The 18,832-nt window shown below is 36.3% G+C and overlaps 1 protein-coding gene across 1 annotated transcript; it reads right to left on the bottom strand.

Annotated features, from left to right (window-relative positions):
- Positions 1 to 6,895: 6,895 nt before the first annotated feature.
- Positions 6,896 to 18,125, bottom strand: LOC124142082 (prolactin regulatory element-binding protein-like). Its single transcript, XM_046510352.2, has 9 exons — positions 17,963 to 18,125; positions 17,068 to 17,263; positions 15,920 to 16,140; positions 14,776 to 14,859; positions 13,824 to 13,942; positions 13,197 to 13,370; positions 9,837 to 9,909; positions 9,277 to 9,436; positions 6,896 to 7,523 (listed from the first exon to the last, which is right to left on the bottom strand). Exons 1-9 carry the CDS (start codon positions 18,092 to 18,094, stop codon positions 7,438 to 7,440), a joined length of 1,245 nt encoding a protein of 414 aa, XP_046366308.2. The 5' UTR covers positions 18,095 to 18,125; the 3' UTR covers positions 6,896 to 7,437.
- Positions 18,126 to 18,832: the final 707 nt, after the last annotated feature.

Below are 18,832 nucleotides of genomic sequence, written 5' to 3'. Positions count from 1 at the left end.
CACTTTGTGCAACCATAAAAGTCAACACCAGAGAAGAATAAGTCATTGCCTGTGAACAGTTTCTCACGGAGGCTTTAGTATGATGAAGCCTTTAATCCTGAAGAAACTTTGCAAACCCTTATTTGAACCATCGGGAGTTAGAACAGCTGCTTGCCTTGAGACAATAGGTGCATGTTTATACGTGTTATAATCAAGTTCAATGTATAGGACAATTGAACGGAATAAACATTGACTTGAGTTTAGATAGACGATTCATACGTACAAGCTACTACTTACAAAACAATTTTTAGCTTGCGTCTGCAGAGTTCGAAACACCCCAGCAGCTAATTTCATAAGAAGGACCTGCTTTTCTGATATGTAAGGACATATGACACAGCATGTCTTCAGTGTATAACAATTACGACCAATACAAACTTTTCCCAACAGGAAAATGACAGTTCAAATTAGAATAAACGGATCCCTTTTAGACAACAGTTCTCTTGACACACGTTAAAAGAATTAAGAAAATCTAAGCCAGACAATAATCATTGCATTATCCTCCTAGTTTTTCTTTGGTAGTCGGAAAGGTCAGCACACATAAATTATAATTGCTACATCTATTTTGTCAGTAGATATAACAAACTGTATGTAAAGTGACATACCAGTGTTACATTAAATTAGAGACTAAATTAGCTGTATACAGTGCTCTCTGAGAATGAGTTTCGTGTCTAAGCCAGCAGTAATTTTGAACCATGCCATTAAAAGACACCATAAAACTGGTTGAAACAATCGTAGCTGACAGTGAGAGCAAGCATCCCACATTCTAATGAATGAATTGGCTTCTTTAAAGTGAGTAAGTGAGTATGGTTTACGCCGCTATTAGCAATATTACAGCAATACCATGGCATGGGGACACTACAAATAGGCTTCACACATTGTACCCATGTGGGGAATCGAACCCGGATTTTCCGCGTGACGTGGCTGCTTTTAAAAGTATTTCAGTTACATCATGGCCTGTCGGCGTATTTGTGGGAGGAAAGCCCAAAGTGATACAGGTCTTAGACCTTTACCACTCTGGTGAAACCCTGAGTACGATACGGACCTTACAAACCGAAATAATTGGGACGAACCGAACTCACGATCACAGGTTTAGGTTTTTCACGTGCCCAAGTGATAAAACTCTGCTCACCAAATATCCGACATTCTAACAATGACACGTCATCAGTGAAAATGAGAAATCATTCATCCCACATTCTAACGACACATTACTGAAAATGAGAAATTATCTATACCACATTCTAATAATAACACATCATTAATATTCATTACTGAAAATGAGAATGACCCAAATTCTAGCAATTAAGCATAATACCATAGTGGGAGCAGCCATCACTGACACATCAATGGCTGAAGTTATCTGTCATTATGTTGGTGCAATGCTCAAAACAACCAAGAGCTACATGTGTACTAGAAAAAAACCATCACCAAATCCATAGTAATGTTGGTATTACATTTTATTACAAAAAGGAAATAGTTAAATATGATAATTTAACCAGTAATGTAGATAACTTACATATTATGTAATAACAGCTGGACACGAACAAACCAATTGGGTTACAGGTCAATAAATGCTTGAAGGAATAAATGAAAACAATCAAAATATAGCCATGCTCTTTTACATGTCATTAACGTTCATATTGTAATCTCTGTACGCTAAGCACACTGGGACATACCAGCACACTGGGACATACCAGCACACTCTGAAGTTGAGATGACTTCTTGGTTCTCTATTGTATCCTACAAAACTCTCTCATCAATTCACCTAATTGGAGTCATACATCTTGAAAGTATACATAATGAGTAAGTTGTGGAAAGAGTTCACAACTGAAACAATACAATCTATCATAGCTTAGCAGTAAAGAATTTGTTTTGGTGGTAAAACCAGATGAACGAACTTCAGACATGTTTATACCCTGCAGCTTACATCAAACACATTGCGTCCTCTAAAATTCCACATAACTAAATATATATTGACATGACTGGCACATATGGAGAGCAAAAGCAATAGCAGGACCAGAAATCAAAATATGTACTCACACTCAGAAGAAACCCATTTAAATTTCACACTGATTCATGATTACGTTACAATGGGAAAAATTAGTATTAACATGTTGGCATTGGTGGCCTCTTAGAAAATCCAATCGAAACATTGTGAATACATGATCATCAAACGAAGCTTTCGCATCATGGATCCTAATGGTTCAGAGCAGATATCCAAGTTTACAAAAAAAACCCCAAAACATGGCATAGCTCAATTTGAACTTTTGTCTCTGGTATGTTAAAAATAAAACATTGGAGTAAGATAAAAAGTCATAAAGAAGCTGCTGAAGGACATTAAACCACTATCTGACACTTCATGTTCTGTTAACATTCTGTTTAATAGCATTACTAAAGTAAAATGAATACTGTTAATAAGTATTAATGCAAGAAATTTGATGTAACAAAACAAAATATTCCGAAACCACACCTTTGTCCAACAACAATCAGATATTAACCATTACATTAACCCATATACATGTACAAAACAGAACAGAAATGGATAACTGTATGTTTGATTACATATTCTTCAGAAGCATTCAAACAATGAAATTGTTGTCATTCTCCCTTGCATTTTGACACAGTAACACATGCAAAACAATGTAAAATAGCATTTTGTCTAACACATACATGCTGTGATTATCAATCCTGAAATGATGAGCAATATACATAATCATCATCATCATCATCATCATCACTCACTCACTCACTCATTCTTGAATAATAAACATGGTTTTCTGTATTCATAAATACAAAGTTCAAAGCTCACACATGGTCTTTCTCTCCGGCAGTTTCAAGACAACATAATGCTCATCTCAACATTCACACAAATACAAGCGAATCTTTTTTTCACAAACACTTTATCACATACAAAAGGCATACTGTTCCATTCACACCTTCTCAAAAACAAATAGCTAATGTACCATCCTTTAAGATATAATGAGCATGCTGTTATTTGTTAGTATATCATTTTCAATCCATTTCACATTAACTCATACTCACAGGTAACATACACACACATAAAATACCATCAACATTGCTACATCATCTTTGGCATTCTCACACGAAGCTCAATACACTTCAACCTCAAAATATACAAACTATGTACTAATTCTTACATTAAATGGAAGCTGTAGTTAAGTATTAAATACATAATATACCAAAAACCACTTTCAGGAAGCAATTGAAGTCTTGATCAACTATCAATACAAAATGTATTCTCAAATAACACATCCAGTGTGCAGTTCAAATTGATATATTGCACAATTTTTATACATACTTATTTCACATTAACTATAATACAAGAACTTTACAGCTGTATTTCATCTGCTAACTCCATTGACTTGAGCAACACCTCTATACATGAAGTACATTTTATCACAATAATAAGCTTATACATATCTAACCAATGTATTTATTACCTTTCCTCGAAAATGTTAATCAGTTCAAGTCTATTATCAAGGAAGTATAAAATGTTACATTTAAAAAAAATAGTTTTATGAATATCTTTTGCATTGGGTAAGTGGACTTAGCTACCATAATTTGGTTATGTTCACCTTAGGTTAAATTGCATTAATGTATATTGATAATTAATGAAAAAAACCAACTAATACATATGTTTAAAACATTCCTTTTCTTTCCTGTAACTACTGACAAGAGGACATTTTTTATCCTTGACTCACATCATGAAATCATAAAAGTATAATACCAATTCTTAAGTTCGATAGTGATATGACAGAATAGCATCAACAAAACTGCTAAGGGTAATTTCACAGCCTCATCTATGTCCATTTCGTCATCAGAGCATAGCTCTTACTTAGATGCATATACACATCTACCTAATTCTAAATCAGAGATCAATTCATTTAATCAATTATGTTTTCAAGATCAGAAAATAGAGTCCTCATACAAACGCCCTCGAATACACCAATATTATGACGCTTTCATAGCAAGAAATGTTGTGATCAAGGCACTTCCTTGTGTCTATTCACATGTGATAGTTTCAGGCTTTCTCAAAGCTACTTGACTTCAAATTTGTTAATTCTTTATAAAAAATGCAACCTCTTTTCGAAAAAAGAGAAGGATGATAGATACGCTACAATTTACCACATCTAGTTACAAAATTACCCAACTAGCCAAACAAGGTTCCAAAAAGGCATTAAACTTCTACGAACTTAGAAGACATTAATGAAACTGTTGATGAGATCATGTATTATTCGGTGATATTAATATCATACATAATATCCAAAGGTAGTTCCTGAACATGAGCTGGATTCTGCTGACATCAATAAACTCACAATATTTACCACAAAAAAATCAAGGGATATCATGTTGTTTTCTTGTGAGTGAGTGAGTAAGTGAGTGAGTGAGTGAGTGAGTGACTGACTGAGGGAGTAGGGCTCAATGCTGCTTTGAACAGTATATCCGTTACATCATGTGGAAAGCCAAAAGTGTTGCAAGTCCTTGACAATCACCACACTGGAGAAACTCAGGGACAATGAACGCTTCTGACAAAGATTCAAGCAAATGTTCTTGGTACAGAGATATGAACACGATTCCTCAAGCCATTAAACATACTAACTGTTTCTAGATTGTCCAAATGATAACAAATAAAATATCAACAGCAATCTTCAGTAAATACACTACAGCTACAACAACACATAATGGAGAAAATAACAGTCTAAGAAAGGAACATCAGCTTGTACGTGGAGAAATAACACACGCTAATGAAACAATGAAAGCACAAGTAAAACATACCAGTACTTCTAACACTAACATGAGATGAGTTCAATACTTGCTTTATGGATTTACTCTGTCAATAAACCAAGAGTCAGGAAACAAACAAAAACATGTAATGTTATCAGGGTTGACTTTTAATTCATAAAACTAAGGTTAAAATACAACAAAATCAATTATAGTAAATAATGCCATAATATACTACTCAAAAGAAGTTAAGGATCACCCGATTCTTTCATATTGGTAATGTTAATCTGTCATGGCATGAGAGATTAACTATTGTAATATGAAAGAATCAGGTGATCCTTAACTTCTTTTGAGTAGTATATATTCATCATTAGATTTTCATCACTACCCACCCACTTCACAAACAAGCATCCCTCCTTAAATCATTAAAAAATCCCCAAGAACATATTACAAGTGAGTGAGTTGGGTTTAACGCCACTTTTTTTAAAGTATTCCAGTTATATCACGGCACGTCAGCATAATGTGGAGGAAAGCCTGAAGAGATGCAGGTTGCCAACATTTACAACTTTGGTGAAACCCATGAGATTGTGCATGGTTCTGACAAATCTAGAAACATAAAAATGGCTAGCTGGATTTGAACCTAAAATCATAGATTTCTGGCATGTCTGAGGGACACAACTCTGCACCGTGAATTGCGGCACCTTAGATGACTGGGCCATCCATGCCCCCCAAGAACAGATGAAACAAATCACCTTCTTTAGACTTTTAAAACTAAAAGAATTGGTTCTCAGGCAATGACTTTTGATAATATATTGCGGGCAGGTGGTGGCTTTTGTTTTGATTTTTTGCTTGTTCAAACTAGTATGTAACCAAACATTGTGCACCATCAACCTGGGAAAGGGCCACCCTACATAAACAAGCATACAAACTCCTGCTGCTGCCATTACCATAACACGATATGCACAGTAAAGCAGTGCAACTGCGCGATATATTGGATCGCATTGTTTTTTAGTATTAAAATTTTGTTTTTAAATTTTAAATGGAAATAAAAACGAAACTTGCGGCAGACTTTCTGATGATGCAGGTAGTGCCTGAGAACCAAGACTATTATTTTCTTTAACCTTACTTGATGAAATGCACTAAATATGTAGTCCCATCATTCATGCCTGATCACAACACATCTATTAACAGTTAATGTGCAGAGTATGATTCACTTACATGTTTTGATGGAAAAATTCTGATTTTGAAATTTATATTTAAAAAAACTTTTGGTTGGCAGTAAGCAAGAACATTAATTACTTTAGCAAAAATAGACATCAAATGAGAAGCTCTGCATCATGTTTAAACATACTACATCCGGCATATTAACTGCTCACTTAGAACTTTGTATCAGTCACAGGGTAAGAACTTAACACTAGCCTGGGGCTAGTACAAATTCCTGCGGGCGAGTACAAATTTCCCCATTGCCACATTGTTTAATAACTTAATACAAAGGCATTTGGTCTTTACCCGGGCTAGTAAAGCTTTTAAGTTTAGTTCTAACCCTGAGTCAACATGCATAGAGATGTATCATTCCATCACTTGAGTGTATCAATATTGTTCCTCATGATATCCTTTCACAGGAGCTTAGATAATGATGTCATTTAAGTAACTACTTAAATAAATGACCATTCTTTGGTATGACTACTACCACTGGTATCAAGGTTTACTGTAAATGGAATAAATTTGCAGTGTTGTGTTCAGAAGAAAGTGTCAGTGTCAGCATGGTTAGTTACAACACTGCGACTTTTTTCTAGAAAACATAACAATTACCCGGTTACCTTAGGCATTTAAAAAAAAAATATCATAAGACTTACGTTCTATATTTAACCTTATTATATTTGACCCTCAATCAAATCTTGACCAAAATAATATTTTCATAAAAGAGGTTTGGCGTCAACACAGAATAATGTTAACAAAAATTCATCAGAAACCATGTTTATTTTGTTTTGTTTTTTTGTTGTTTAATGACGCCCTCAGCAATATTCCAGCTATATGACGGTGGTCTGTAAATAAGAGTCTGGACCAGACAATCCAGTGTTTGAAAACATGAGCATCGATCCACACAATTGGGATACGATGACATTCATCAACCAAGTCAGCTGACCTGACCACCCACTTCCATTAGTCGCCTCTTACAACAAGCATAGTTGCCTCTTTCAGCATGCATTGGTTGCTGAAGACCTATACTGACCTGGATCTTTATGCGTCTCAGAAACCATAATTGAATCAGATCAGGAGATAGTTTGTTTACTTAGCAATTTTTCAGCTATGTTGGCTGGTAAATGATCACATCTGGACCAGAGAAACCAGGGACTGATATTATGAGCAATGCACCAGGATACAATAACACACAAGCAACAAAGTCACTGGATGTGACCTCCGGATTCATTTGTTGCCTTTAGCATATGTGGTAACTGTTTTAATTTCCTTTCCATGGTACACATCAGTCATAAAAATAGATTGTGAGAAAAGACCATCAACTGAGGTATATTGCCAATTCTTTCTGTAGGTTGCCATGAAGGTTGATAGTCGGTTGGATATTTCCCCATTTACACGTTTCACAGCCAGAATGAAGTCAAACAAGCCCTCCTTCACAGCAGGTGGGAATGGAGCAGATCAAATGCCAAAAGAGGACATGAGCCAGAAGATGACATAGATGATGGCAAGAGTTCCAGCAATGAGCCAGGCTGCACTGTAGGAGCCTGAAACAGATACAATACATTCAGGGCATAAAGGATTTCTCATGACATGATGACCTGTAAAGGACCTAGTCTGGACCAGACAATCCAATGATTGAGCAACAATCCACACATTTTAGTATGTTGACATGCTATCAACCAACCATCTGTGTTCATACATGAAGTGTGTGGGTGAGTAGGGATTGTATTACACAGCTACTGGTATTATTAAAGGCTTATATCACAGTGGGAGACACCAGGAAATGCACTAGAGACATTGTGTTTAAGCAGGGAATCAAGCCAAGCTCTTTGGCACGATACATCTGCACTTTAACCATTAGGTCGTGTGTGTGTGTGTGTGCATGTGCATGTGCATGTGCATGTGTTTGTGTGCGCGCTCGTGCGCACTCGTTCAGACTGATGCCGATTTATAGTGCTAGCACACTGAGATACCAGGCAGAAGTTTAACATGAATACCCCACTCAGACACAGTATACTGACTCCAAGCCAACCAGTGTTTGTTTTAACCCCTTAATGCCTAGCACCAGCCAGGATAACAACAAGTACCATCTTTTAATGTCTTCTGGTATGACCCCGGACCTTCCACTCATAGGGCAGACACTCTACCTCTAGACCACGGAGAAGTTACAACTCATGTATTATTATGGAAATGTTGATGACAAGGCTGTATAGATCAAAATAGTAACTTTTAAGAAGGTATGTAACGGGATGCTTATAAACATGATAAAGAATGTAAAGATGTTTCATTGCAATAGTTAGCTGCCATGTATGTCATTTTAATAGAACAGTGTAGAAAACATGTTCCAGCAAATATGTAAAAATCCACAAACTTATATAACGAAAAGAGAGAGTACAAGTGCTACCTTTTATTGAAAAATGCAACCTAGTATGTACATGCAACAAGTTCAAATTCAAATTTGTGTCAAACCATTACTTGTCCACACAAAATAGATCTTTCAACACACTCAAAACCTTCAAAGTTTATATACCATACTACATCACTAGCCCCTGTGTTATGTGTATTTTGTCATACTTTTCTTGTGATGTCATCAAATTGTGGGTACTCACACATTGTGTGCACATGCTCCATGTGTCATTAATTTATGTGACACTTGCAGCAGAGCGGACCGTGTTTCAACTTTGATAAATGTATGGGACCAAGGTCCCGTTCCACAAAGCGGACGTAGCGCTAAGGTGATCGTAACTCCAATACTTTAACATAGGCGTACAACAGTCGTGGCGCTATGATCAATTTATGGAATGGGACCCGGGGTGCAACCTGGTTTTGTTTGGTGCAACTTGGTTTTCATGTCAACATGCACCTGGTGCAAGTTAAATCAAGTTCTTAAATCGAGACCTGGACATGATTAATAATACAAAATATCCCCTCTTAGTATGCATACTGGAACAATTGGAGAGAAAAAGATGGACACTACTGTAGTCATATTTACCAAACCACACTGATCAAACACACTGTCTTTGATTATGAAGAATTTGAGTACTGCGTGGTAACATCCTTTTCCTGGACCTGTAATCAGGTCTACCAAGCTCCAATGCAATATAAGCTATACCTGCAATACACAGTCTCTTACAATCCCACGATTTATATACAAATGCACCATATCTCTAAAAAAAGTACTTAGAAGTATGTAAAAATTTTTTTAGCAAAGATGGAAGATGAATTTGAAATCTGACAAGCTAAGACTCAAAATTTCACATCTTTTGACAGTGTATTTAAATAACTGGGAAGTAGTACCTCTTGGGGCAACTTGGTGTATCTTGATAGTGTTATCTGCGGAAATGCTGAGCAGTGTGAAATCTTGGCCCCCTGTCACAGCACGGGCCCCTTCAGAGCTGGGCATGAACTCCACCCCTGTTACAAATATGCTGTGAGCCTCCTTCACATGGTACAACCTCTGAAACAGCAACCAGTCATGCATGTATTTACACTGACACTATATTTTCTACAGCTCACTGACAATGTTGTCAGATCATAGGCTGTCAGTGCCACACTGACAGAGTTATCTCCCTTCATATTTATACAAAATGGTCAATCACTTCTTTGATCTGTAAATAACTACACACAAAACATATTCATCATATACATTCAACCAATCAAGTATGTTCGTTTACATGATTTATGAAAAAAGATTCCTAACATTTAAATAAAAGTCTTCCAAATAGTGTTTCTAAAAATATACAGAGAAAAACAGACAATCTATTGCAAGTAATGTGATCAACACCGGGCTGATATATGACTAATCAGCTGGAAAAAGTTGGCCACAGTTCCAATGCAAGCAGATACTGATTACTCACCTGTAAACTGAAAGATACATAAACAGACACACTTCCAGATATTGTTCCAACACCAAGGTAGATTCCATCATCACTGAAAGAGAGGCAGAAACTCTTAATCAATATGTAACTGGTAGATAGGAGTGACATGTGGCTTCAAAGAGGAATGTGTATAATAAACCTGGATTCTTCATTCACAATTCCTCTCTCATATACTCTTACTGGTCATAATGTGGGTTAGGTGAATAAAAGCTCCACATTCTCGAAAAGCATAGGACTTTCAGGAGCAAGATAACAAAACAGATTGCTTCTGTATGGATTCTGGGAACAGGAAAACAAAATTCATAAGCAAAATCGTTGCTGTTTTAAAAAAAGAAATCGTTGCTGTTTTTAGTCATAAACTTTAATGTTTGCATATTTGCATCATCAAAGATATTGCATCTGTCTGTGTGTAAAGGACGTCAATTTACCATCCCTCCAGGAACATGGGCAAGGTTTTGGGTCTCTCTCCAGATAAACAATCTAGGTTACATTGAAATGATGGGCATGTTGAGATGTTGAGTATCATGGTAACATAATACATTATCTTAAAGAGTTTACATGTCATATTGATGCTAATAACAGCTTATTTTGGGTTTGGTTTATTTTCTATGTTCAAAATGACTGAGAACCCATCACTTGAAACTGGGGTCCAAGCATGACCACATGTATTTCGACAAGGAGTAGTGAGCGAGTTTTACACTGCTGTGAACATTATTTCAGTTACAGCACTGTGTTACTTGATGTAGGAGGAAAGCCCAAAGGGATGCAGGTCTTAGACATTTTCAACTTTAGTGAAACCCACAAAAACATGGGTATTGTGCTGGAAATCACAGAGAATGTGGGATTGGAATCTATGATCATATGGTGTGGGCATGTATAAGGGACGTAACTCTGCACAGACATCTATGTCACTATGTATGCAGCAGTATGTGACTTTAGCCACTAGTTCAAAGCTTGAGTCCAGAAAGATTGTGTCTAGTAAGCTCAGCCAATAGTCCATAAAAGAACACAAAATTCTACTGAAAATGATGCAAGGAGCAATTTTTGGGGTCAGTGGTCTAAAATGCTTTTGGCATAGACTTAATTTTATGCTTAAAGGGGCACTGATCTAACGCATTTCCCCGGACTGGTTGTTGCCTTTGTTATTGTTTTTTCCCCCGTGAGTACCCGGATGATACGCAACGCAACTGAGCGTGACCAGAGACTGGGCTACCGTCTGCAAGGACAGCTAAATAAACTTGGAGGCTGGAGGCAATATTTGTTTTACGCATTTTTGCATAAACACTGATTGGTTAACTGTGATCTATAAAAATTTCGACAAAGGGCGCATGTTAATTAATTTCTCCAGCCTAAACAAACAGACAAAAAGAACGACGGAGCTCATCGGATGTCGTCATTTGGAAATACCCGAGATGGTTATAGTTTAATACTAACAAAAGTATCCTTGCAGTGAAAGCATTTTCGGATTTCCGATTGCGTCGATAATACGATTACTACTCCCTTGTTGTCATCAGAGACCATCCACGTTTTCTCGTATAACCCTACACTTGTGTATTTGTCGTCATTCACTTGATGCTCAGTTAATGAATTTATTACAGGTACAATTAGTGGCAGCACCACTTAGATTACCTGACAAAGGTTCCCATTTGGCATTTATTGTGTCTGGGGTAATTATTCAATCTAAATCCAGGTTTGAAGTGAGATGAAATGTGTGTTATGTAATATGCACGTGGCATCCCAGCAAGAGATGAATGATCAGTTGATTTACTTCTTTTTTTTGTAAATCAACGGATCGTTCCTAGCCATCAAAGGATTAACAGAAAATACGTTGATTGATTAATCACTGTTTTCTTGCACAGTGGATATGTCAAAAGTGAGTGTTTACATGTCTAGGTTTACTAAAACAAAGGGAATACACTCACATCATGGCGTGAAGTGCCGATGTAAAAACAACATACTTTGTTCAAAGGGTTAACTGATAATACGTTGATTGATTGCTCATTGTTATCTATCACTCAATGGATTTTTTAGGAACCGTGGACGTTATGAAAATAGTTGTCACGTGGGCTTTCTCAGCCGACCCTTGAGACTTGACACCTATGTGAAACACCTGAAACAATCTAAGTGATCAGTTGAGAAACGAACACGAAACGATATATATCTTTTAAAATATTTGATTGTTACAGAGACACGTGACATCGAATAAGTTTCTTTGTACAGCTGCAGACGAGTAGGATATTGTTCCTTTGTGTGCATGGATATTCACGGATACATTCCTCGAACAAGGAAGCTGCCTAAAATTTATACACATAAATTTGGTAGGTTGTAATTATGGTATTTGCATTTTGTTTTCCTTCATTTGAACCGATTAGTTCTTGTTCCTCTACATCTTGGTTGGGAAATTCTTCAATGCGCGATAGACGTTGTTTTCACAAGTATCCTTTGTAAGCGTGTATATATTACCGTCAATTTGTAAAATCTGATTCTCTCAGGCAATTTATAAAATGTGTAAATATTTCAGGCATTTTGACTGAAAAATCTGTCCAGATTGACTAAAATTGATTAAGACGATCCAACGGTCCTAAAAACACCACAACAGATTATTATGTAGGATGAGAAGCCAAACAACATAGACATGTACTTTTCAACGTAACATTTTCAGTCTCTTGGTGATGACATTAAACATCAAAATGTTTGGAATTCGTTATCATAATAATACAGATGGAAATGTTTTTCAGTCACTTTGTAAAATAACTGAATATTTAGACGTTTAATAAATTTGTTACACATTTTGACAGTAAAAAAATATACACACTATAAAAAAGCAATGCTCAGGTGAAATATTTACTTTGTGTTGCAAGTCGAAATAGTGTAAACAAAAATCGCAAAATTACCAAGCAAGTGACTTATCAAAACTTCGTCACCATTACCGATGCTACCCACAAAGATACCTACATTTCCTTATTATCTCGAAAACTGTATTTAATTTTGTTGATCAATGTGACCATACGCCCTTATTACTACCCATTGATTAATGCGCTTACGAATAGCGCAGCAGAGGTCGCGAACAAGTCTAGATTTCTGCTATACATCCGGGTACTCACTGGGAAAAAACAATAACAAAGGCAACAACCAGTCCCGGGGAATTGCGTTAGATCAGTGCCCCTTTAAGGCGTTAAGTACAGTTTATAAGGGCAACAACTATTAGTTGTCTAAAATGTTTTTTGCATAGACTTAACTGCAGTAAAACAGCTCAGAAAACAATATTTTTCATCTGACAATCTTTATCATTGAAAGCAATTTCCATTTCCCTTCAATTTTCATGCATCCAACCATTACCTGACTGCTAATGATGATAAAACCTCGGTTCCTGTGCTGGCATGTTTCTTGGGTTTAAAGGTGCTGGGGTCCCACAATGTCATGTAGCATGGTGAGGGTTTGGAAGATCGTTTGCTTGGTATGCTCAGAGTGTACAAGTTGAATTTGCCTTTTTTGCCTTCAATATTCCCATATCTTAAAAGGAGAATTTGCAAAATCTCATTTTGAGTTGCAAACAAGTTGCACATGCACACTTCATTGCTGAACTGCTGTGACATATAAAGAACATTTCTCAATGTTCAGTTTGTCTAAGCTAAAAAAGTGGAGAAAAATGAAAGAAATAATGGGTCTGAAAAATGGTTTGGAGGGCAGTCAGTGAAAACTGTGAAAACAATATACCCTCTAAGACATGTTTTTCATCCTAAACATATGAAAACAGATATTTATTGTTTTATATACATGTATGTTCAACATTTTCAATATGGTTCCAATTATCAATGATCAATGTGACATGCGTTCATTCAAAACTTTCATTTCAAGATCAGTGCAGGGAAAAATTGTACGGCATCTCTAAATGACATTTGATACCAAACACTACATTCTCTGATCAACAACATAGACAGAAGACTGTCGTATGAAAAACCTCACCTACAACATCTAAACCTATACTGTTCTGACGGTCTTTTCTTAAACACCAAATCAGACACTTTCTTTCCTTCTTTGGCTTTCCATACAGAACCTGTGTTGTCCCTGGATACGGTCACTATCTGCAAACAGATAAAAATGTACATAATGAAAGGATCTATCATCCCTTATATTCACGGGATCTATTGTAACCTGCATGTCCTGGAATATACTCATTGAGTCAAACAAATAATGGCGTTCATTTAATAGTGCTAGCCCACTGAGATACCATGCTGCAGTTTAACATGAATACCCCACTCAGACACAGTTTCCTGACTCTGAGCCAACCAGTATTTGTTTTAGCCCCTTAATGCCGAGCGCTATCATGTATCATGATACATAGGTAATGATATGATACTTATCCAAACACACATATTTACCTCAAATTTGACTATAAATATTTCGGAGTATGATCTAAAGGAAAAGCTGGCTGTAGACACATGTTTGTAGCTGCTATTTTTAGTAGTTAACTTGGAAAGCGAATTACAACACATTTTGTGATATTTGACTGACAAAATTGCTGAGGGTCATTAAACGAGTAGCCGTGATATATTTTAGCAAGTGTATCGTGTTTTATCAATACAGAAGAAAACGTATCATGTATCGCATTGTTGCATGAAAACTTACGATGCACTGGTGAACCGATGTATCATTTCAACATGACTAAATACAGGGTATTTGACATACCAAAGAGTACATTTTGGTTCAAACAGTGACAGGATTTGGCTGCCAATATATATACACTCTGCCACCATAACATTAGATATGTGAGATAATATTGTTATGTCACACAGGCAATATTTCAGCTATATGATAATGCAATGATAAGGAATGATGATTACAAGTTGGATCTCTTCATAACTGTAGATGTTAGACCTGATTCTGACGTGACTACACGATGCAGAGATATACTTACATTTTGTCCACATGGACTGACATCAAGGTCATCGATGTCACTGTTATGAGCTTTCACTTCATAGATCTTTTTCATGTCTGGATACTACAACATGATGACAATGATAATTTTTAGGTGAAACTGCAGTGCAATAAAGATGTATAGGTATAATATAACTGAATTGATGTATCTGGGAAAAAGCACTAATAAGGTTCTAATATAAATAAAGATTGGATGGAACCACAAGATTTGTTCATCTAAAATATGCATAGGATTGACTGAGACTGATACATTGACATAAACATAGATTGCACACAAGTACTACTATGTCTAAAACAACAACAAAAATGTTTGTTTGTTTGTTGTTTAACACCACACTCAGCAATATTCCAGCTATATGACAGCGGTCTGTAAATAATCCGGTCTGGACCAGAAAATCCAGTGATTGAAAACATGAGCATTGATCCACAAATTGGGATAGGATGACATGCATCAACCAAGTCAGCGAGCCAGACCACCGATCCCATTTGTCAGAATGTAAACTTAAGTTACTGTGTATTGATATTTTATGGACGTTTTATTTGCACTATTATATGCTTTACCTAATCTAATATCTTAACCAGAAATGATGATCAGAATTAACTGCCCCTGATGTTTGAATATATTTATCTGTTGACATTCATGCATCGTCAATGTCAGACATGTGTACGCCTCTGTCAATAAATCTTGTATCCAACGAGAGTAGTTAGCAATGGTTAGGCCACTATCAAAGTAACGGTCACCAGTCTGGCGAATTCAACACTGTTAGTCGCCTCTTATCATGCTTACGGCAAGCAGAGTCGCCTTACGGCAAGCATGAAGACCTGTTCTCTGCATGGATCTTGATGGGTCCAAATTAGTTCTCTGGCAATAGCTTGTAGGAAATTCCTACAGATCGGAAGCCTAGTGCTTGAAATTAAAGGTAGGGGAGGAGGGGGAATTTTAGCCGAGTATTTGCATCCATGTACAGTACACCCTAAATATAAAACTATTAACATTAGATTTATGACAAGGGCTTAACTTTCTTGCTGCAAATTGAACACTGGCGGCCTACTGATGTTTTAGTGTGAAATTTAGTGTCCTGACACATGCTGAAGAAATTGATGATAATCTGTTCCAAACCTACCTGCCATACTCTGACAAAACCATCAGCTCCTCCTGTTGCCAGAATAGAATTGTCAGCACCAAATCGGACCACCTTTTGAAAACTGCCATCTTTAGCAAAGTCTGTTGTAACATGTTTGATTGGTTCAATGTCAAAAGTGATATGTTTGGTATTGTTGCATTTCTCCTTTGAGGAATTTTCACTTTCTCCTTTTCTTTTTCGAACCTTGGCATCCTTGGACTCTGTGGATGTATAAATTGTAAGAATACATGCACAAACTTAAATTAAATTTTAACTATTAACTCTTAATATCGACTCACCCAACATCCCTGTCATAGTTACAGTGGAAGGGATAAAAACAGACATACCAGTACTTGGTGTAATCAGCAATATAACAGCTTTAATATGGAAGTCTGCAAATAATTCAAGCATAGAGAATTCATTTTCAAGACTTTTTTGGTAATTCTGTTGAAAGATATTATGACAAAATGATTGCTTAATGCACATTCTTGTTTCTCTTGAGTACACACCGTATTCAACATTTTACAAGGCATTGTAGTTTCCTCTTACAACAAGCATTTTGTACTGGCAGTACTGAGTACATAATGTATTGGGACCACAAACATTAACAGTGGAGACCTTTTGACTCAAGTTCCGCATATTTCTACAACTTTCATGGGTGATATACATAACATACAGAATAATGATAATCAGAGATAACAGTTATATAGTTTGCTCAAAAGAATAATAATACACTTCAATGACTTGACCTTTATCATGTCTAGCATTGCTTAACATCTCAATGATGGTACTCAAAAGTACTTCTTTATGGCTAGTTAGCATGGTGAGTGACAATGTTCATGGATACTTTTTCACAATAACCATGCATGATCTGTATTGATCAAGGCTAGAATCAGATAATTAATCTGCAACTTTACCTGAAGTCTGAATCTGGAAAAGACTTTGATGTCTACTACCATTTTAAAAATCAAATCAAAGAGACTAAGAACCAAATTCAATAATGAAAACACTAAAGATTTTGGCACATACTCTGCACTGCAGCAGTGGTAATCGTGGTAATGTATCATTTAACAACAATGTTTTTTAAAGTTAACTTCTAAATATACATATTAATATATAAAGGATCAAACCATAGGGTATCAGTCTACCTGATTGCTTTTCTGGAGAAACAACTTTGTATTTGAGTGAGTATGTGTGGCATTCATCATCCTGTCCAGTTGCAAGGTAATGGTTTCGTCCATCATAAAAGGTATCACAGTTCATCACCGCCTGGATCCCAGTATCATGACGACACAGACTTGCTGACAAAATTTTGTTATCAGACAACTTCAGCTCATAAATTTCCTGAAAACAAAATGCAAGATCAAGATTCTGAACATATTCCAAGTTTAAATATTGATAGAGCACAAGAATACGGACTTGCTAGAAAAAGAGTAAGCACTGTTTTCCATTAAAATATTAAAAAAACCCATTTAACATGTTTAAAATAAATATCATGTTCACATTATAGTCATAAATACATGAAATATATTATGTATTTGTAACCAATCACTGAATCAACGATGTAAAACTAGAATGCTTCTGAAGAATACTTTATATCCCACAAGTCTTTTTGATTATGATTATCTTCTTAACTAACAACTTTGAACAAGCACACATTTTAAGCTATTGTTAATTACTCAGTTGCAAAATATCCATACCCTTGTTGTAGTTCATTGTATAAATGAGGGAAGTAGGTTTAATATTTTATTTCTATTTGCACACTAATCCTCATCTGCCAATTAAACATGAAGTTCATGTTTAATTGGCATTTTAGCATTTATCGTCAATTTGTTTTTCGTTTTGAGAGACGTTTCCATCGCCGCAGATACGCTGCATTAACAACACAGCACTACAATTTCAGCAGCCTGCCCAAACCAGAGCTTGGAATTAGGACTGTCGTCAGCAGTCAGTCAAGTAGTCGCGAGTGTCGTCTGTCAACGTGGAACATGACGCGTCAGTATTTTCTGTAGAACACTCATACAGAATAAATCATGAACTCACAACAGCATTGGGAACGCCTGTTTTAGCCTGACCGCCCCCGCCTGCTACAAGAAAGTGTCGATCTCCAAGTGACCGTACCGCATACAGCGGAAAATCTGTTGTTGACAGCAGAGTGCCCTTCTGCGGCGCCATATTGGATTTGTGCTAACATTAACTGCGTTACAACAATACATTTTCTTATGAGACATTAACCATTTCCATTAATTTTTACGCTTAACATGTTTTATGTAACATATATAAAATTAAGTTGGTACTGTTTCTAAGTCTTGTATTTCATCCACTAACAGCACGAAACATTTCGAGTGCGAGTCTAATATTTATATTGTATTAGCCGACAACTATTCTCATTTAGTTAATTTGCAAGTGGACGTACAAGTAGTGAAGTTGAAGGGTTATAGAGAAAATGGTCAAAATTGTGGTGAAAATTGACACTAATTTTGGAGAAACAAAACTAACACTATTCTTTAGTAACTTAGTATATTTATTATTTGGACATTTCGCAATGTATTCATAGGTTATTCTGAACTGATATTTGTGCCACATCGTCCAGCACAATATCACGTGTCTGTTCGTCTTGATGGTCTTAAATCTACTCGAGGGTGTCACTGGGAATGATGGGTTATTGTTGTAATGAACAGTCATTTTAATTTTAATTGGGGCCATTTTCTCCAAATTTTCTGATGCCATTTTTGCATGGGGCCATTTTTTCCTGCACCCGAAGTAGACGATGAATGGCAGGCACATGCACTTTATCATAATCAAACAAGAACACAGTTAAAGATAAAACTTTATTTACTATTTACATTCGGGATTCAGGGGTGAGCAATGACACCCCGAGTGAAAATTCTATGGTATTCAGTGGACTAGGGG

Source organism: Haliotis rufescens, unplaced genomic scaffold (assembly GCF_023055435.1).
Source record: "Haliotis rufescens isolate VD_foot unplaced genomic scaffold, xgHalRufe1.0.p SCAF_2, whole genome shotgun sequence".
In the NCBI taxonomy this organism is placed as follows: Eukaryota; Metazoa; Mollusca; class Gastropoda; order Lepetellida; family Haliotidae; genus Haliotis; species Haliotis rufescens.
This window is presented reverse-complemented; position numbering and strand designations above follow the sequence as displayed.

Excerpts from the sequence above, each read along its gene's own strand:
- LOC124142082 (XM_046510352.2), bottom strand. The coding sequence starts at position 18,094 with ATGGCGCCGCAGAAGGGCACTCTGCTGTCAACAACAGATTTTCCGCTG. Across the intron at positions 17,264-17,962 it reads CAGGCGTTCCCAATGCTGTT|GAAATTTATGAGCTGAAGTT; the intron begins GTGAGTTCATGA and ends TTTTGTTTTCAG. Across the intron at positions 13,371-13,823 it reads TATAGGTTTAGATGTTGTAG|ATATGGGAATATTGAAGGCA; the intron begins GTGAGGTTTTTC and ends TCTCCTTTTAAG.